At 34.0% G+C, this 21,779-nt stretch overlaps 3 protein-coding genes, 1 long non-coding RNA gene and 1 other non-coding gene across 8 annotated transcripts; 3 read left to right on the top strand and 2 right to left on the bottom strand.

The window, feature by feature from the left end:
• Nucleotides 5,691-8,126, top strand: LOC109334125 (glycine-rich RNA-binding protein 2-like). Its single transcript, XM_019569699.1, has 4 exons — nt 5,691-5,879; nt 7,015-7,083; nt 7,198-7,304; nt 7,946-8,126. Exons 1-4 carry the CDS (start codon nt 5,774-5,776, stop codon nt 8,078-8,080), a joined length of 417 nt encoding a protein of 138 aa, XP_019425244.1. The 5' UTR covers nt 5,691-5,773; the 3' UTR covers nt 8,081-8,126.
• Nucleotides 9,049-9,120, bottom strand: TRNAK-UUU. The gene has a single exon. It is a non-coding gene; the product is annotated as a tRNA-Lys (tRNA).
• On the top strand, nt 9,205-12,881 carry LOC109334124. Of its 4 annotated transcripts, none has more exons than XM_019569694.1 (4): nt 9,205-9,366; nt 10,851-11,052; nt 11,591-11,750; nt 12,392-12,881. In XM_019569694.1, the coding sequence occupies exons 2-4, from the start codon at nt 10,915-10,917 to the stop codon at nt 12,577-12,579; spliced, it is 486 nt and encodes a 161-aa protein (XP_019425239.1). In that variant the 5' UTR covers nt 9,205-9,366; nt 10,851-10,914; the 3' UTR covers nt 12,580-12,881. The 4 variants fall into 4 exon arrangements, with proteins under 4 accessions (XP_019425239.1, XP_019425240.1, XP_019425243.1 ...); XM_019569695.1 differs by having other exon boundaries at nt 9,205-9,401; nt 10,860-11,052; XM_019569698.1 differs by lacking the exon at nt 9,205-9,366 and adding an exon at nt 9,476-9,497 and having other exon boundaries at nt 10,860-11,052.
• On the bottom strand, nt 9,270-10,044 carry LOC109334126. The gene is made up of 2 exons (XR_002106066.1): nt 9,475-10,044; nt 9,270-9,433 (listed from the first exon to the last, which is right to left on the bottom strand). It is a non-coding gene; the product is annotated as an uncharacterized LOC109334126 (long non-coding RNA).
• On the top strand, nt 17,090-21,374 carry LOC109334120 (uncharacterized protein At5g41620). Its single transcript, XM_019569689.1, has 3 exons — nt 17,090-17,745; nt 18,962-19,084; nt 19,885-21,374. The coding sequence occupies exons 1-3, from the start codon at nt 17,251-17,253 to the stop codon at nt 21,283-21,285; spliced, it is 2,019 nt and encodes a 672-aa protein (XP_019425234.1). The 5' UTR covers nt 17,090-17,250; the 3' UTR covers nt 21,286-21,374.

Below are 21,779 nucleotides of genomic sequence, written 5' to 3'. Positions count from 1 at the left end.
GGAGCTCTCCGTTCCCGGTTCTCCTGTAGCTGGATCCTCTGGAACCACAAGAATCCTTAGTTCTATAGGATTCCAACTCAGCACCTTTTGAGATTTTTAGAAGATGATGTACGGGGGCGGGTAATTTCTTGGGCCTCACCTCTATACGAAATGCTGACATGAATAGAAAAGGAACGGTTCAAATACCATTTACTAACATTAACGAAAACATTGTTAAAATACTGTTACGAGAGGGTTTTATTCAAAATGTGAGAAAACATCGGGAAAACGACAAATATTTTTTAGTTTTAACTCTACGATATAGGAAAGGATCGTATAAACCTGTTTTAATTTTAAAACGGATCAGTACACCCGGTCTACGAATCTATTCTAATTATCAACGAATTCCTAGAATTTTAGGAGGAATGGGAATTGTAATTCTTTCTACTTCTAGAGGTATAATAACAGATCGAGAGGCTCGATTAGAAAGAATAGGCGGAGAAGTTTTATGTTATATATGGTAATTTTTCTGATATCCGAATTATATGAGATGATAAACTTCTATCCATTTTTGTCAAAAAAGAGAAAAAACATAGGTTTCAAATAGTACTCTTCATACAATAGTGAATGCGTGACGGAAGTTTAACTCGAATAAGAATACAAAAGAAAATGGATTCATGAAGTTTTAATTATGGAATAACTTCCCAAGGGTATGTTCCAGATTCCCCTTTATATTATAGAATCTTATTTTGTTTGATTCTAGTCTATGTTTCCGAAAGGATTCGACTCGACGTACTCATATTTTATATGTATATGATCCCGAAAGTTAAAATGGCAGTCTAAATCATTTAATTAGACTTTTTTTTTTTCAACTTAAATATTTTTTTGGGGGGTACGCTTACGCTTATAAGTTAAAAATTAAAAGAAAACTTATTTTCTTCCAATAAAGAGATTAGGGATTCATTTAAGGAATGACAAATATGAAAATAAGGGCCTCTGCTCGTAAAATTTGTGAAAAATGTAGATTGATCCGTAGGCGGGGTCGAATTATAGTAATTTGTTCCAATCCAAGACATAAACAAAGACAAGGATAAAATTTCCACAAAGGAGGGCTTTCAATTCTAAAGTAAAGGACTGAGACTGAATGCACAAATAAAATCAATTTTTATTAAATAATATAGATAATATATATAAGTTTTATAAATATATATATTAAATTATTATATATATTCTAACTATTAAAAAGAAATAAAAAAAATAATTGATATTTAAAATTCTATTAATATAGAATTAATAAAAAGAGTACAATTAATATAGAAAAGTTATAAAATAGTAACGAATCTTGTTTTGATATAAAATGGATATATCCATAGATCTTGGACTTCAATTGCTAAATAAAAAATTTAATAAAGTATGGCAAAACCTACACCCAAAATGGGTTCGCGTAAAAATGGACGTATTGGTTCGCGTAAGCATGCTCGTAAAATACCAAAGGGAGTTATTCATGTTCAAGCTAGTTTCAACAATACCATTGTGACTGTTACTGATGTACGGGGGCGGGTAATTTCTTGGTCCTCCGCCGGTACTTGTGGATTCAAGGGTACACGAAGAGGCACACCATTTGCCGCTCAAACCGCAGCAGCAAATGCTATTCTAACAGTAGCGGATCAAGGCATGCAACGGGCGGAAGTCATGATAAAAGGTCCGGGTCTCGGAAGAGATGCGGCATTAAGAGCTATTCGTAGAAGTGGTATACTATTAAAATTTATACGGGATGTAACCCCTATGCCACATAATGGATGTAGGTCTCCGAAAAAACGACGTGTGTAAAACGAAAAATAAACATGGAAGCGATTTCAAGAGAAATAAACCATTAAAGGATTTAATAATATATATAATATATTACTATGGTTCGAGAGAAAGTAAGAGTATCTACTCGAACACTCCGTTGGAAGTGTGTTGAATCAAGAGTAGACAGTAAGCGTCTTTATTATGGGCGCTTTATTCTGTCTCCACTTATGAAAGGTCAAGCCGATACAATAGGCATTGCAATGCGAAGAGTTTTACTCGGAGAAATCGAGGGAACATGTATCACACGTGCAAAATCTGAGAAAATACCACATGAATATTCGACGCTAGTAGGTATTCAAGAATCAGTCCATGAAATTTTAATGAATTTGAAAGAAATTGTATTGAGAAGTAATATGTATGGAACTCGGGACGCGTCTATTTTTGTCAAAGGTCCTGGATATGTAACTGCTCAAGACATCCTTTTACCACCTTCTGTGGAAATCGTTGATAATACACAACATATAGCTAATATAACATAACCCATTAATTTTGTATTGGATTAGAAATCGTGGATATCGTATAAAAACACTAACTAAATTTCAAGACAGAAGTTATCCTATAGATGCTGTATTCATGTCTGTTCGAAATGCAAATCATAGTATTCATTCTTACGTGAATGGTAATGAAAAACAAGAAATACTTTTTCTCGAAATATGGACAAATGGAAGTTTAACTCCTAAAGAAGCGCTTTTTGAAGCCTCCCGGAATTTGATTGATTTATTTATTCCTTTTTTGCATGCGGACGAAGAAAACTTAAATTTCGAAAACAATCAACACAAAGTTAATTTACCCCCTTTTACTTTTGATGATCTATTTGATAAACTAAGGAAAAATAAAAAAGAAATAGCATTGAAATCCATTTTTATTGACCAATTAGAATTGTCACCCAGGATCTATAATTGTCTCAAAAGGTCCAATATACATACATTATTTGACCTTTTGAATAACAGTCAAGAAGACCTTTTGAAAATTGAACATTTTCGCATAGAAGATGTAAAAGATATATTGGATATTTTAGAAATCGAAAAACATTTTACATAAATTTTTAATCCGTTGTATTTTTTCATCTTTATTTTGATAAAAATAAAGATGAAAAAATGGGTTTAAATCTTTAGCACAAATCCATATACTCAGAATAGTTCAGGACCGGATGTATCTAGGGAGAATTCACTTTGAGACAATTCTCCCTAGATACACAATCTACATTACAATCACATGGCATGATATTTTTTTTTTTATTTCATAATTGAATCAATTTAAAAAAGACCTAAAGTTAGGGATTTCTCAATAGGTAATGTTGCTCCAATACCCAACCACAAGGCCACTGCGGTACCAATCAAAAAGACGGTTGTGGCTACTGGACGGCGAAACGGGTTTTGAAATTTATTAACATTCTCCAAAAAGGGTACTGTTAATAATCTCGCAGGTACCAAAACCATTAAAAGAATGCCCAATAACTTATTTGGCACTATACGAAGTATTTGAAATAAGGGAAAGAAATACCATTTAGGCAATATTTCCAAAGGAGTTGCAAATGGATCCGCGGGTTCCCCAATCATTGATGGTTCTAGAACGGCTAAATCTACGTTACAAGCAATAGTACCTAGAATGACTACTGGAAAAATATATAAAAGATCGTTGGGCCATGCGGGTTCTCCATAATAATTATGACCCATTCCTTTAGCCAATTTAGCTCTTAATACATGATCGCTCAAGTCAGGTTTTTTTGTTATTGGGATTGGTGAAGTCTTATAGATCCATCCTCCGAAAGAACCGAACATGATAATTTTTCATCATACGGCTCAAGCACGAATCAAACGAACTGAATGTATCCATAGAACAAAATTCTATGGTATCCACATATGGATTCTGTATAAGAAAAGGACCCGATTCTTTTTTACAGAGTTACAGTTCTATCCATGGCAAAAAATTAAGTTCTTATAATTACATTTATCAAATTTGAAAAAGAGTCAGAAGAAATGGTTCGATCCTCTTATTTTGATTTCTCGAACTGAGAGATCCATGAATCGGGATCCTAATGCATATAGATACAAATGGTCCAATGGGAAGAATTTCCAGGAACATTTGGAACATTTCATTTATGAGCAGAATAGCCGTTTTCAAGTAGTGTTCGATCGATTACGTAATAGCCGTTTTCAAGTAGTGTTCAATCGATTACGTATTAATCAATATTCGATTGATTGGTCTGAGGTTATCGACAAAAAAGATTTGTCTAAGTCACTTTGTTTCTTTTTGTCCAAGTTACGTCTATTTTTGGCCAAGTTTCTTCTCTTTTTGTCTAAGTCACTTCCTTTTTTCTTTGTGAGTTTCAGGAGTATCCCCATTCATAGGTCCGAGATCCACATCTATGAATTGAAAGGTCCGAATGATCCACTCTGTAATCAGTTGTTAGAATCAATAGGTCTTCAAATCGTTCATTTGAAAAAATGGAAACCCTTCTTATTGGATGACCATGATATTTCCCAAAAATCGAAAAAGTAGTCAATTTCACCGATAAGATACGAAGACTTACTTCACATTTGGAATTGCACCGAAAGGATTATTTATCTCAAAGAGGCTTACGTAAAATTATGGGAAAACGGCAACGATTACTGTCTTATTTGTCAAAGAAAAATGGAATACGTTATAAAAAATTAATAAAACAGTTAGATATTCGGGAGTCATTAATTAAATTTTAAACTTAATGTAGGTTTTTGTTGTAGTTAAAACATAGTTCATATGTTGTTTGATAATGTTATTAACTTACTTGTGTCATTTTATAGTAATAAAATCTTCTTTTTTTGTTTAATTAGACATGACAATGTTTTTAAATTTTGAGTATACGATTATTAAATATTGTTACGTAGTATTATGATTTTTTAGAAGTTTTAATGTGAATCAAGTTAACCGGTCCAACCATTGACCCACTGGTTGAACCAGTGACTCATTGACTCAATATCATGATCGAGTCATTGATCGGTCCGAGAATAATAACACTGAGGCTAATTCATTTTTTTATTTGACCCTAAGTATAGCCCAATAAGGTAAACAAATCTATATCTAATCCTCTTTAAATGGGTTAGGCAAACTTTTAACAGGCTAAACCATGAACCTTTAAGGGTTCAAGTGTTGCATTAAAAAAACTTTTAAAATTCACGAAGAATAACCATCAATTATGATTTAATTTTATAATACACCTCTTTTTCTTATTCTTCTTAAACATATCTTCACTCTTTATTGACTAGAGAAATCATTTGAGGTATGATCATAGAGAGAGAAAAATATATAGGAAATAGTTTTTGCATTGTCATATCATCCACCATTCATTTTCTGTAATCATTGATTTTTCAAAAAAAAGTAATACACATAAAATATGGATAATATATTGATTATGTATATAAATCTTTGTACAATCAATCATAGATATTACAATTATCATCATATCATATTTTTTTGGTACATTGGAATTTAAGAAACAAAACCGAGCACACAAATTGAGATCAAGAAACAATAAAAGTTGACAATCAGCTGGGGGCTCCCAGAACTTCTACTCAATCAGTGAGTGAGAGCCTTACTTCGCCATAAAATCAATCACAATATTAGTCTCTCTATACAAAAAATATTATGATGACAGAAGGGTGAACCATCTTAACACATGAAATAAAATCATCATATATGCCTAAAGAGATATTAACTACGTTGATATGCTCGAATAGGTCCTAATTCGTTGGGTTCTAAGTTCTAACGGTCATTTCACAATACATAAAATACCTAAATAATTAAATTTTTTGCCTACTACCAAAGTTAAGTAAGTAATTTTAGTCCTAAATAACATGAATGGTTTTTTTGACCCGACCCGATCCATGCAGAACTATTGAGCCCGTTTATAGTTCTATGACTATGTTAATGTTGATGAAGACACTATTTTCTTATTTTGTTTTCCATGGCGGCTTTCAGAAAACTTATATTCTCTAATCGTTCTTTGTTTCCTCCTTCCCCTTTTCTTCTCTCTTTCCGCAGAGGAATTGCTTTCAGACTTTTCGTCGGAGGTAACCTTTCTTTCTCTCTCTCTCTCCTCGATTATTCACTCAGCAATGTTGATTCTATACAATTTCGTGTCTGTAGCATTTAAATCTAAATCCTTCTTCAATGTGGAAATGTTATTTTCATAAGCTATTTAACTAAGGCCTTAAGATTTTATTTTATAGCGCTGTGATAGGTTAAACACTAAGGGACAGGTCTATAATTGTTGAATTCTGGAATTAGGAGTCTGAGGTAAAAGAAACATTGATGGTCAGTAGTGATATAGTGGTTTGTGTCACGGAAAGAACTACTTGTAGGCTGGATTAAAGTATATTACCATCGGGTCAGTGCCGATAGAATGAAAGCCGCCGTGGACATCGGTCCTTAAAGGGGACGGCAATGTTAGGAGTCTCACATTGCGTAGAATAGTAAACTCAAAGTGGTATTAAGCCATGAGGCTCTCCCAGCTAATAGACTAGTCTTTTGGGCTGGACTCTCCTCACGTGCTTAAGTCCTAACAAGTTTCACCAGATAATAGGGCGAAGTGGTTGTTTCCGTGTTTAAACTCATAAACTCTAAGCAACCTTAGTGTTGTGCCGACACTCACAGACCGGATAACACATATGCTAAATTAATGACAGTTTAGTGTTGGAGTTTTTCATTTGTTATCTCTCGGAAAATTAAATTTTGATAACTGATTTTTATCTCCGGTTATGATTGTGAAGCGTGCTCTTTCATAGCACCTTATAGGGTTTGTCTGCAGCATTCTCATTCATTCCTCATTTTAAAGTTGCATGTTTATGATAATTGAATATGATTTTCAACTCTCTTTGAGGAAAACAAGATGTTAACATGAAGTTGAAAGAACAAGAGTAAAATTCTTTTGAACTGAGCATGACCCTAGGTTTTGTGTGCTGTAATTTTATACTTCCTTTTGTTGCTCTATGGATTCTGTTATCTTATCATAGTGTATGCCTCTCAATGAAAGAACGCATACTTGATCAATATCAGTTTTTTATGCTTTTGTAAAAATTTTGCTCTTAGTCATTGTTTTACCTTGTAACTAATTTGAATGCACGATTTCATGGTTAAGAGTGTTGACCTTTGAAAAAGGGTATTTGTTGTTGGAGTTGTGTTCCTCATTTTTATACTGTTTTGCAGGATTGTCCTACTTTACAACAGAGAAAGTATTGTCAGATGCATTCTCTAATTATGGACAAGTTGTTGAAGGTATCTGCTCCTTCAAAATCATAAATGCACTAAACATTAAGCTACTCTCTCAATATTATCTCATGATTTTATCAATTCTATTTTTTTCTGGAATTTGACAATTTACTTTTCCAGCTAAAATTATAACCGATAGGATGTCAGAAAAATCTAAAGGGTTTGGATTTGTCACCTTTGCTTCACAGGATGAGGCTGAGAATGCCATAACAGAGATGAATGGAAAGGTAATTCATCAAGCTTGCCACTATGAGAAATTATTGCATACATCCAAACTGTTGATCATGCATTAATGAGTTAAAGTTATATAAATTTATTCAAAACAAACGGTTTAGATGTGTGCGTGTCCGGGATCATGCAAAAATTTCCCATCCTGTCTTGTTCTTTAATGCATTTTCTAGGAGAATCTGATAGTTTAATGTGAAGGGAGAACTAACAGAAAGTTAGGACCCAAGACTTCAGTGGGCCGAAAGTGCAGCTGGCCTATCATACATCAGCTGGACCTAAGGTCGGGAGAGTGTGTATGGGAGAAAGAAGAAAAAACGGGACAAAAGGGAACGGTGGCTTGCCAGAGAGAGAAGAGGTCAAGAGGGTAGGGTTGTATTCCAAAGGTAGTGGAATTCGGTTATGTGGTGTGTGAGTGAGAGGAGGGGATCATATTTTGGCATTTAGCAAAGTTTGTTAAGAATGGAGAGCTGTTCGCTCTCTGTAGGAGCATTGTGCTCTGTGGCAGTAGGTTCTATGCCTCTGTAAATCTCCTTTTTCCAATTCAATAATACATCTCTCCTACTTTTTATTCACCGTTCTACTCTTCTATTTAGTGTTCTGTGATTTTGGTTCATAACATAGAAGTATCTGCATTCTGCAGGCACTAAATGGACGTGTAATCTTTGTTGATTATGCTAAACTTTCGACCAAGACGGGTGGTGGTGGAATGCCAATTGCTAGAGGACCTCCTGAACCAGCTCCTGAACCAACACCCGCACCAACACCAGACAGTTGATTTCTGTCACATCTGTGATATAAAGTTTGATCTTCAAGTATTTTGCTAAAAAAACAGCAAGAGTTCTTTCATCAGCTCATGTTGTACTTTAATCAGTTCATGCTATAGCATATATATATAACCGAGTATTTAGGATCATAGATGCATACAACTATTAGAAGCATTGCTCAGAAGAACAATGTGATAGCACGAGAGAATATTAGCATGTGGTGGATTTTATGGCTGTTAGCAGAGGTGTATGGATTTGGAACTTAAGGTCTTTTGACACCCTATGTTTTAGGCTTTTAGCTAAAGTAGTTAATATTTGATGCAATCTATTGAAATAATTTTCTTTAATAAAATTTCAGTTTGAAGAATTACTTGCTCTTTTATTCCTTTTATGAGACTATTTTCGAAAGAAAATATGATTAAACGATTATGCATTGTTATAATAAAAAGTTTTGCCCGAACATCCATTAACATTAAGAGACGTGTTTCAGTTTTAATAATTATTTTATAAATAACAAAAATATTGTTTTTCATCAAAATGTTATTGGTTGCTTGTATATTTTTTTTATTGATAGTGTATACCAATTTAACTCAAATTATTTACCATGTATATATTTCAAAATCCAAAGTTTTGAAAGCAGGCACTTATGGTTATGGAGCTTTGCAATTTGTAGAGGTTGTTTGGTTCAAAGGTTTATTAAATTAGTTTTATGAATGTGAACTTATGGATTGACCTTTTGAAGTAATTTTGGCAAGGACACTTTTTTTAAACATGTGTGTATACTTTCTTAATATATACCCAAAAGTATTTTCAAACCGCAGATAATTTAGATATATATTTAAAAATGCAATGATAATGAATAAAATATTTATTTATCAAATATTTTTGTATATGAAGTAGAAGATTGGCCCAAGGCCCAAAAGAATGAACCCAACCAAGTATAACAATAGAAACTGTATTTTCAACAACAAAATAATTTCGCCGTCTGTGGGGATCGAACCCACGACCACGTGGTTAAAAGCCACGCGCTCTACCACTGAGCTAAGACGGCTTTGATGCTATGTTCTTAGAAGCAATGCATCACAACTTATTCCTAAGGATATGAGATACTTAAGTTTCTCTGTTACGTACATTAATCGGAGATGCACGACGTCGTTTCGAAACTAAAACCTTATGCACGCGCACTCCCTTCATTTCTGGGAGACTCGAATCACTACAACCCATTCCGGCGCAGCAACATCCACCATCGCCACCATCGCACGCGGCAAGGCTTTCACCGCGCAACAACACCAATTTCCGCTGAAATACTGTTTCAGCTACACACTATTTAAGGCAGAATAATATGTTTTCTTAACAGAGAAGCTCTTCTTCTTTTCATGAATTTTATTGCCTCTCACTCATTCACCCTCGTTTACGTCTTTTTTCAAAGTTAGGGTTTATGCATTTGTGTTTGCTGCATTGTGTGTTTTCAAACTCATTATTTCTCAACATTAATTGGGAAGAGTAGCAGGATGTAGTAATTTATATGTTTATGTTTATTTTTATATTATTAATTTTTTTTGGATTTAATTGCATGGAAGGATCGTAAATTAGTCAAGGAAACCTCATTTTTTGGATTTTTTTTGAATTTTTTTCGGGACGTATTATATGACTGAACATACTAGACAAGATAATATTATGAATGAATACATTAGAGTGAAAGTTAGACTCTTATAGTAGCATTTATCGTAGAAAAATGTGGTAGACTCTCGCCTTAGATGAATTGAGCATGTGTGGAGAAGACATCTTGAATAGGAGAGTGAATTAGATGTAGGGTGGCTCGGTCCGTAGAGGGAAAGCGAAACCAATAAAAAATAGATATGATTTCAATTCGCAACTCACCCATGTAAAGGCTATATTTCATTGCATTCCTTTACTTGTAATGATTTCCATTCAATTCAATAGATCCTGTTCTGTTGTTGAGGTCTATCGGTAGTTGATGATAGGATGATATGGGTATTGTTTTTTGCTGAGCCTACTGCTTAGGAAGTACTTTTTCCGATTGTTTTCTGGTTAAAGATATATATATTCTTTATTATCGAATTCTTACTTTTCTGGAAACAGTCTCTTCCCTTGTGAAGGGTAATATTGTGTATATCTGTTCTCCCAGATCCCACTATATGGGATCTCGTGCAGTGAGCTGCTCTTTTTTTATAAAATTCTTGGTTTGGAGGGTGAGCCTCAGCATAATAGTAAGATTGCTATATGACCTTTAGGATGAAGGTCACAAGTTTAAATCCTAGAAACAACCCCTCCACTTATGAGGATAAGGCTATCTATATTTACCCTCCTCAGACCTCATAAAGTAGGTGCCTCATGCACTTGCCATGTTTTTCGATTCTTGCTTTGCTAAGTTTTATTCACAATTTATTTTAAACTTGAGTATGTTTTAGAAGCTACTCCTCTAGGCCATTGTTTATAGTTAACAGTTTTTTTTCTCAGTTTCTCAGGAGTGAATAGCACCAGTATGTATTTATTTTCTTGACTAAATTACGACCAAATACATGGAAGGTTAACAAAAAGTGCACGGTTGAATATAATCCACAAAAGAAGATTGGGAAATTAAACCAAAAAAAATTCTGTTTGATGAATTGTTTTCCTTTATATAAAAAATGATTTCAGCAATATTATTTATATAACAAATGGCATACACAGACTAATTGCATTTGAGATTAATTAGCTTCGGGTTAATTCAACAATTCTATGACATGTTGGCGATGCTAGATGATGTGATTGTGGTGTGATATGCAGGAGTTGGAGCTGCTGCCAACCCAACCCTATTTGATCACAACCTTGGAATTGAGAAATGAAAGTGAGAGTTGTGTGCAGGAAAATTTACAATTATGTACGCTATGATCTCAAAGAAATTGCTTTTCCCTCCTCTTTGCCTGATCCTCCTAATATCAAAAAGCGCCGCAAATTGTCCTGGGAGGAGCGTGCCTGGGTAAATCTCATCTTCAATTATGTTTCTCAATTTCATTGTTAGTGATAGCTCACTCATAATGATGTTTTTGATTCTGGGTTTTCAATCGTTACTTGTTTTCCATGTTAAGGGGTGAGCTTCACTGCAGCAATAAAGCTGTTGCTTAGTGACTAAGAGGCCACAAGTTCAAATCTTGTAAACAGCCTCTCTGCCTAGTGGGAGATTCATGCACTGAGCCACCATTTTTAGTTGTTGTCAATGTTAATGTTTCTGCTTTATCTCAAATAATTACAGTTTTGTTCACCCCACCTTCAATAGATCATGTCTGTTAGTAGACACTGGGGAAGAATGAGCACTCTTGAAGCCGGCATTAGTTACTTTTCTCGACTAACTAATTGAGGTTGACCAAGATTTTGTAGTTTAGTTTGTCATGTTAGTGGATAAAGATGCAATTTTGAAAATTAAGTCTTAGACCCTTAGTTAATAGAACAAATGATACTCACTTAGTTGTTAGTCTTTTGCATTGTATTTGTACTAAAACGTTCACTCTCCTCTCCAGGTCTTGAAGAGAGCTGCTAGGCTTTATGCTGCAAGCTGGGTTCGTGACATTGGTCCTGATCTTCATCCAGATGATTATAAGAAGGATGAAGTGACTGAAGAAAGCAATGGTGAAAAGAAAACAATTGAACAAAAAGAACCCTCAACACTGGAGGATCTTGGTACAACCTATCTCTAGTTTGGGATTATTATCATTATGCTGTTTGGAATTACTAGCTTGTCAAAATATAAATTAACTATTCAGAATAAAAATATAATGATGCTCATTACTGGTATATTTGTTGAAGCGTAGTTATGATTACATACTCTGTGACTGTCTATCCGGTGTACTCTTGTGTGAACTATTTAGTCAAACTAAATATAATCTGATAAACCTTTACTAATCACTTACACCACAACGCAAAAAATCTTTGAGCTTTGGGGCTGTAAATAATAAAAGAGACCATATATATATACATACATATATATATATATATATCTTCGATAGAAAGCAAGATGCTTCTGAACATCATGTCATAAGTGTTCTGAAATGGATTTAAAACTTCGACGGACACAAACAATTAGTCATAGAATTTTATGCAAACTAGCGTGACATCCCTTGCTTACTCAACATCTGGTAGAACTCTCTGCTCTTGCTATTCTTGAAACTCCAAAATTTTCTGATTTTTATGCTATGATTTGTGTGATTTAAAGCAACCCTCCCATCTCCTTTTTGTTTTACTTTTTCCTACCACTGCTTTGAGTAATGAGTCTGTGATGGTGATTTTGACTGAGAATATGTATCTTTACTGAAAATACACAGCTGTAGCTGCCCGAGGGGGAATGGAGACTCTTAGACCTGCTTTGCAGCGTGTGTACATGACCAGAGCTTCTGCATACAGGGATGCTCTTAAAAGTTTTATAACAGGTTACCAGGAGGGTGTTCAGCAAGTAATGGAGAAGAAGGAAGACTTGAAAACTCAAGAAGATGCCGATGTATCGAAAAAATGAAGTTGAACCTTCATGTCAGAGGCAATGTTTTATATATTCTCTTGCAGATCCACCAGTCAATTAAACTCAGGTACAGCTTTACAGAAATTGGTGATACTCCCCTTGAATCCAAGGGTTTTAATGTACAATTATACATTGTCCTGAACAGGCATACAATTGAGTATTCCAAAATACTTGGTGTATTTGGGGTGCTAAATTTCCAGTTTTAGTCCTAAGTTTTGCTTTAACAAATTTATGTGCATATTTCTGATGTAAATGTTATGTTTGTTCAGCAAATGATAGCATTAGCATGGTTTGAATAATTGCTGTAGTAGCTATACCAATCTAATTATATTATGTGCGATTGACGACATGAATCAAACAATGTTGACTATCATAGGTTATATCCATTGACTATCATAAATGTCTATTTGATAAAGATTAAAGAGTTGATTTCCAATTTTTCTTGCCATCTCTTAATTTCTATGAATTGAACTAATCTTCACTTGATGTAGTTCCTTTATTATGACTTCTACTGTGTTCCTCTCAACATATCAAAATAACTTAAGATTTTACAATCTTTTCTACAATAGAAATGAAAATTAGAATGGTGCATAGTTTGTCTCTCTCAATAGATCATAATGCAATTTGAGGAAACAAATAGGTACAAATGAGATAACAAACAAATTATTCCTCTAATTTACCATGTTATTGCCATATCCCTCATGAAATTAGTTAGGATACTTGAGTACTTGTATACTGATGTAACAACCAAACTAGTAGTAGTTGATTAACTAAATCACATACGAATTAATAATACATAGGAGTATATATTTATTTGTATAATAAATATAGTAATGTATATTATTTAGTTGGGAAAAATAAAATAAAATAAATAAAATAGTTTTAGCTCATTATTATATGATTGCAAGTAGCCTAGTGTTAAGTATTTGTATTTAACGTAGATGAAAATTGATTATTGTTTCTTTCTATTCAACTCCGCTGGGTTCAATGGATTTCCAAGTTGAATATTTTGATCTAGTTTCAATAATTGTAACTAAGTGTTTAACGGACGTCACATTTGCCTAATTGATTGCCAAGTGTTGATTACTGATTTTTATATAAATGTCTTCATATAAGTCTTTGTCATTATTTTTTATTAATCAAAACCCCTTCCCAAACTGTACAAGAGGATGTAGATGATGATATGTATACAAATAGATCTTATATATATATATATCGCATAATGAAGTACTACATGAGTGAATATATAAAAAGTCAAATATGCCAAATCACTTATGTCATGATCTTCTAACTCCTAGGACTTCTCATTCCTTATGTGAGTAAGTTATAAACATGTTATGGGTAAAATACATATGGAAGAGTGAGGGATAACATAATCCATGTCACATTGGATGAAGGGAAATGAAGTGTTGTTGTTCACTTTAAATCAAAGCAACCTTTTTTTCCTTCAGTTTCTCCTTAAATAAAGCTTGAACTATGAATATGGATCAAATCATTGAGAATAAAGTGATACCGTAGTGATTAGTTGTTAACATGACTCCTAATTCGGTGTGCACATCTTTAATGATAACTGACACTGAGGCAAGACCCACTTCACCAGACGAAAAGAGAAGACTAGTCTTTTCCAGATACACGTCTGTTATGTTGTCTTATAAATTGTGTCACCACATATATTATTAACTATGATTGGTTAAAAAAAAATTATTTATTAATTTTTTAGCTTAAGAATATTTTTTCAATTAATCATAAGTTTATAGTGGATGTTGTGACATAATTTTTGAGACATTCCCTCTTTTCCTTGTTGAAAATGGTTATATGATAAAATAGTTGTTTAGATCACTGATAAAAGAAATAAATTATTTCAATAATTAATTTGTGTCATAATCGATTGTTTTATTATATTATAATGTAGTTGTGACTTTACAATTGGATATGTTTATTGGAAAGCTATTGTAAGATAATTTATTTTATAGATTAATATACTTATTTCATAGTTAATTTTGGATGGGTAAAGGTGAGAAAAAGATTATTAATTTTACAAGGAAAATGTTTGTTGGACACCCCATTTCAGAGTTTAAGTTAGTTTAGAGAAAAAAGATTGAAACAAAAAAGAAAATGATAAATATGATTGGTGATCAATGTAAAAAGAAGAAAGATAAATATGAGTTTATTTCAAAATATTCTATCAAATTAAAAATAAGTTCAAAACCACTTTCCAAAACAAAAAACAAATTCTAAAAATGTATTGAAGTTTGAGCTTAACATTAAATCTTTGCATTTAAGACACAGATTATCCTCCCATTTTATGATTTATTTTACTCCAACTCATAAAATCGAGATATTAATAATTGCATTAAATATGGAATATTTATGTTATTTATGGTAACATTATCCCGTTTTTTATCCTATTTTTAATGAATCAAAATTGTTTTTATTTATCTATTTCTTTACAAAATCAAAACAACATTAATGACCATTTTTAGAACTCTAATACTATCTACCTATAATTAATATAGACATACAAACGACTAAATATTAAATATTACATAAATTTAATACATATAGATATATTAATTGTATTTTTTAATTTGTACTGTACCTGATAGTTAAAAAAGAACGAGGTAGTATATATTGTTTGTTATGTAGGTTCTCATGGACTCAGAAAATTTAAAGTTTTTTTTGGATGAGTGATGTTAAACTTATTTTTATTTACTTTACCAGAAAACTTAATTTTATCTTGACTTTATAACTCAGCCAATGGAAAAATATTTATCAATTTAAAAAAGTTAGTGAAACAAGTTCTATATAATTAAGAAGGTATGAAATAAATGGCACACATATAATAAGATATATACATAAACCTTACATCTTAAAGTTTTGGGTAAATATATATTATCAAGTTCATTCATATGTTTTTTTGCTTAATCTATTACTTGTAGATTTGTATAATGTTTAAGCTGGTGATAAAAAATGATATTAAAGCTAATGACTTGGTGGAATCGTAATAAAAGAGATAGTTGGTGAGTTAATGTGTGAAATCAAAATTCTTGATGAAAATATGAAGCTTAAAGGGTGTATTTCAAGGTAGAAAATAGATAAGAGGAATAAAATGAATCTACAAAACTAATGTCTCAACTTTCAAAATAAAGATACATTGTGAAATCTAATTACATTTTTATTAATTTCATATTTTATGTGACATAGGTTAAAGCCCATAATTCCATGTATAATGAAGGTTGTGAAATGTAAGTTGGATATGAAACTAGAAGAGATTCCACATTATCTACTTGTGACATAGGTTAATTTCATATTTTATGTGACATAGGTTAAAGCCCATAATTCCATGTATAATGAAGGTTGTGAAATGTAAGTTGGATATTAAACTAGAAGAGATTCCACATTACGTTTAAACGGTTAAATCCCTGCTTGGATAAGATGTTTTTAAATATAATTGGATATTAAACTAGAAAAGATTCCACATTACGTTTAAACGGTTAAATCATTGCTTGGATCAGGTGTTTTTAAATATAATTAATATTTTTATCTATAAATATAAAATTTTGTATAACTAATAATTATGTATAATAATATTAAAGTAACATCTCTCCATCTTTTTTTGAATTGAATTAAAACAAAACATTAGAATAATGTTCTATTTTTTAAAATTTTTAAGTGAATCATCTTGTTCACTTCCCAAGTTATTCCGATTTGACCAGTTTTAATATGATCAGACCAAAAAATTTCTGGTTCAAAGCAATTCAATCACTCATTCGATTGAGACTAGAAACTAGAGTCATTTTCAAGTTCGGTCAGCCGTCGGATTGCGCGATTCGTTTCTCACAACAATGTGTATAACGTATTTGCTACTTTGTTATTTATATTATTTATGGATAAATAATTAATTCTTTTCAAGATATGTGGTTGTTCATTCAAATAAATGTTGTTCTCAAGAATCGAACCTTTAACCTAGTAAAATTCTTGAAAATACAATATACATTACACAAAATAGATAAACATCTGATTTTTTTTTTGTTTCTCACGAGTATCATCGCACTGGAGGCAATCCTGTCCGAGCTGGGAACATCCGCAGGTATGTGAAGCTAACTCTTCCAGCGAGTATTTTTCTATCCACAAGACTCGAACCTAATACCTTACTTAAGGGGAATCAAACATGTATATCAACATACGTTGGTAACATCTGATTGGTTCTTTATAATAATTTTAGTTATTTGTTTTTTTTTTTACCATCTATTGTAGTAACTAGGTAGGAGTAAAATTATAAATAGATGACCATTATGCCTTAATTTTTTGAAAGATAAATCGTAAAAGTAAAAGCAATACATCCTCACATTCCAATATCCCTTGAACACAAAACGAAAGAAACCATGTTACTTAAAAACAAATTTGACAATCACAAAAAAAGTGATTTCTAGATTTAACAATAACTTTTTTTGGTTTGAGATTCGATTGTAGAATTGGGAACCCTTATAACACCATTCCACCCAATTCTCTCTCTCACACACACTCCCCCAATCACCGTCCTTGGATTCCCACATTCCCTCACCCATCCACTCACACCACAACACGTGTCCACTCTCCATTCCCTATTCCCTTTCTTTCTCTCTTTCGCTATGTCTTCGCATCAAATCTAGTTTGAACCAAAAACAAATGAGTGAGATAATGATACCTGGTAAGATCAGAAAACGAGGTTGTTCCTCTTCAGCTTCAGACACATCTTCTCTCATTAACAACAACAACTACAGATTAAAGAGAGCTATTATGGTTGGTACTGCTAAAAAGTGTGGATCCACTACACCTGTGCCTACGTGGAAACTTATGAGAGCATTGGAATCCCCGAAATACCCTCCTTCATATACTGGTGGTTCTTTTCATAGTAAGGTCAAGCAGAATCAGCACCACCACCACCACCACCACCAGCCGCAGCAGCACGGTGCTCCGGTATCGGCGAGGAAGCTGGCTGCGACGCTGTGGGAGATGAATGAGATTCCTTCGCCGAGTATGAAGGAAATGAGGGAAGAGGGTATGGGGATGATGAAGAATAAGAAGAAGGAGGTTAGAGGAAAGGAAAGGGTAGTTAGGTCAATTCGTTCTGGTTCTTTTCCTCCTCATTTGTCCGATCCATCACATAGTCCTGTTTCTGAGGTCTCATTCAAATTTATGCTTTTCCTTTTTTTAATAAAATTAAATGTTCAACCAACTTTAATTTGCTGTCTAATTTTAGCAAAGGGGTTAGCTTGACGCAACGATAACGTTGTTGTTTAGTGACTATGACGTTGTGGGTTCAAATTCTCGATACAGGCTCTCTGCTTGTGGGTTAAGGGCCGTAAGGCTCGTACATCTACCTTCCCCACACCCCACTAACGAACAGCCTGGTTCACTGGGCTGCCTTTTTTTTTAATAAGTAACTAGAAATTGTATTTATTTATGAGTTCTAGGAAATTAATGGAGTGTCATATATATGAATGATCAAAGAATACCAAATGTGATAGGGTAGATTAAATGTTTAAACTTGAAAGCATAGCGAAGAGAATTCTGAAATCCTTGTGTGAACCTGCAAAGTGAAAAGACTGATCAGATCTATCTTCCTCTATAGCTCACACTGTGGCTTGTACCGGCTATCAATGGGGCAATTCTATCAACAACCGTGGTTTCAGTTTCGCACCCATCGGATGGCTTAACCAAATGTGCAAAAAAATTGGATAGCTTATCCGAAAATGAAAGAATAGACAGGCTATAGGAAAATTTTGTTTGAGTAAGGTTTTTAAGGGTGCATATAGAATTGCCCATGGCAATGTATGCAATAATCACTGGAGTGCAAATGGACCTAGCCATATATGAACATAATATAATGAGCCTTCCAACAAAATCCGAGTAGGTTAAAGCCACCAGAATTAATTTATGAAACAAGCTTATTCAATTAGTTTTAACAACTACCTCTGACCCGAGAGTAGATATACCTAGCGAAAGACTTGAAAAATAGATCGTAACATTAGCCCATGATTTTAAATTGCAATCGTTGACCACAGTTGCGGCTGGAATATTGCAGTTTTGACTGCCTCCGCAATTGTGAATGCGGTTGCACCGGACACATTTTCCCTCATTTGTCCACAATTCTGATAGACACAACATAACCACAATCGCATTTTAAAACATGGCATTAGCGGTTTTGCAAACAAAAAATCACAATTGTTTGCCACCCACAAGAATTACGAAAAATTCCAAATTTATAGATATGGCATGTTCAAACCATGTAATTTGAAGATTTAAATTGTGGAACTGAAACTTGCAGTAATAGCATTAATGCTGATAATTAATCATTATGTATTTCTTACAATGTAGTGTTGGTTTGTTTTTGTAGAGAATGGATCGATCTGGAACTGGTAGTCGCCATAGAAGAACTCCATCTATTTCTCAAAGGCCAAGGCTCCCAGAGCACCATGTTGGCCCTTTAGATTCTCTTAGCAATGCCAGTGTCATGGAGGTATCTTATACAAATGTTTATCTTGTTCCGGAGAGCATACATTTTTTTCTGTATGCCTTTTCATACTTCACATTCGCAAATGCCTTATTCTTGTACATATACACATCCTCTAATAGTTCTATTCAGTCGTTGAAAGGTTAAATACTTAAATCCAATTGCTTCATGATATGAAAATACAATATTTATGCTGACAACTTGTAACATGTGGGTGTTTTCTCTTTTGGGATAGGAATATCCAATTTATATTTCAAAGTTTAGTTTGGATAGAGGTTTCAATTGTTTTCCCCTTTTTTATGTGTTGAAATGAATCCTCAACCATGAAATGCCATGTCATGTGTGGGTGCCAAACTCCCAAGAATTTGTATGCACATGGTCCCTTGTTGCGCTCATCAATATCTCTATTTTTAATACATCTGCTATAGCTTGATATGAGTCCCTGACAGATTAATACAATTTCTTCAAGATATCGGAATAGAATATTTATACTGAAATGGATTATGGCATGCCAGTGAGTTCTCTACTCATATCAGAATGACCAAACTACACATTGAAGTTAATTTGTACTATTTTTTTGTTACTACGAAAGGAGGGCTCTACTTTGTTTTTTGATGTTCCTACATAATCTGGAACATATTCCTGACTCAAGCCTCCCTGTCATGCACTTGCATTATGCATAGTTTAGCATTCTGTTGCATGCATAATTCCCAACATCGTTTAACTTGGTCCTTTGGAGACATTGAAATTTCAGTGAATATGTGATGTGGATGTCTCCTTATAGTCTCACCTTGGTTTTCTTGCAGATTGAAACCAGATCTCATGCACAGACTCCTGCTTCATCTACTCTGGGAGTTAAAACGCGTTTGAAAGATGTTAGCAATGCTTTGACTACATCCAAAGAGCTACTTAAAATTATAAACCACATGTGGGGTCATGAAGATCGTCCATCTTCTAGTATGTCCCTTATCTCAGCTTTACATACTGAGCTGGAGAGGGCTCGCCTCCAGGTAAATCAGCTTATCCAGGAACAGCGCTCTGATCAGAATGAGATAAATTATTTGATGAAGTGTTTTGCTGAAGAAAAGGCCACTTGGAAAATCAAGGAGCAAGAAATTGTTGAGGCTGCAATTGAATCTGTTGCAGGAGAGCTCGACGTAGAGAGAAAACTCAGGAGACGTTTAGAAAGCTTGAACAAGAAGCTTGGAAGAGAACTGGCTGAGACCAAAGCATCCCTTCTTAAGGTGGTGAAAGAACTTGAAAGTGAGAAGAGGGCAAGAGAAATTTTTGAACAAGTATGTAATGAGTTAGCAAGAGATGTTGGTGAAGATAAGTCTGAGATAGAGAAACAAATGAAAACGTCTACAAGAGTTTATGAAGAAGTAGAGAAAGAAAAGGAAATGATGCAGTTAAAAGATATGTTACGTGAGGAGAGAGCTCAAAAGAAACTCTCGGAGGCAAAATATCAGCTCGAAGAAAAGAATGCAGCTGTTGATAAGCTCAGGAATCAACTTGAAGCTTTTCTAGGAAGCAAACAAGTTAGAGAAAAAGGACGCAGTTCCACTCACTTGAATGATGATGAAATTGCTGCTTATTTGGGCAGAAGCCGATTTAGTTACCATCATAATGAAGATAAAGACGGCGACGGTGGGGAAGTTGACAATGGAGTAGAATGTGAAGAAGATTCAGGTGAAAGTGATTTACATTCTATAGAGTTGAATATGGACAACAAAAAAAGCTATAAGTGTACCTATCCTGTGGAAAGATTTGATACAAGAAGATATCCGATTGAGGAAGTTAAAGCTAGGAGGTCTACTACCTCTGTGAGAGCTTCAAGGAAAAGCACATCACTGCAAAGGAGTATATCAGAAGGAATGGAATGGGGAGTCCAAGGTGAGAAGATTCAAAATTCAGGAGATGGAATAAATTGGGAAAGCTTTTATGAACTGGAGAAGCAGGCTCAGGGAAAAGGATATGGCGATGAAATGGAAGATTATAAGTCAGTGAAAGCTCTGAGGGATCAGATCTTGGCTGATTCCAGGCTTGGATCATCCCGAGGCTATGCCAATGCCAGTCCAACTAGACAATTTTCTCAGCCTCGGCCATCACGAGATCCCACAAATACTTTCCAGGAGAGGCCTCCTACATGGCAAGGCACTGGTCTAAAATCAAGGTTAGGGGAAGCCAGGGGTGATGGCAGAATGTAAGGAAGTCCAAAAGACGAGAAGTGCTCATATCTTTTGACGCACTCTGCTTTGCATACCAAGCCGATCGCCAAAGCTGTCACGATGGCTGGTAAAAATGCAGGAAGCAAATTAAGACACCCTAGCCAGCTAGGTAGAAAAGCCTATTCCTTTCTAAGTTATATTTTCTTGATAGCACATCGCTGCTATAGTTGCAGTACTCAGCTGCTTAAATTTTCATTTGACCATGCTCAGGTATGGTGGTGTTTGTAGAGTTCAGTAACATCTTTATTAGTATAACCCGGCAAGTTTTTTATTTCTTTTTCCCCTGTAATATATGCTGAAGCTTGAAGGTGATTGATTGAGAATATTGTTTTACCCTTCTCTATTGTTGTGTTAACACTCTATATGAGAGTTTTGTCATCTTTTGTGGTCCTATCAGGCTCTAAGTGGTTACACATATATATGTCACACAAAAACATAAACAAGAATTCACTGTTTCCCACATTGGGGTGCTT

Source organism: Lupinus angustifolius, chromosome LG19, assembly GCF_001865875.1.
Source record: "Lupinus angustifolius cultivar Tanjil chromosome LG19, LupAngTanjil_v1.0, whole genome shotgun sequence".
NCBI lineage: Eukaryota > Viridiplantae > Streptophyta > Magnoliopsida > Fabales > Fabaceae > Lupinus > Lupinus angustifolius.
The sequence above is the reverse complement of the archived record's forward strand: the minus strand, read 5'-3'. Positions and strand labels throughout refer to the sequence as shown.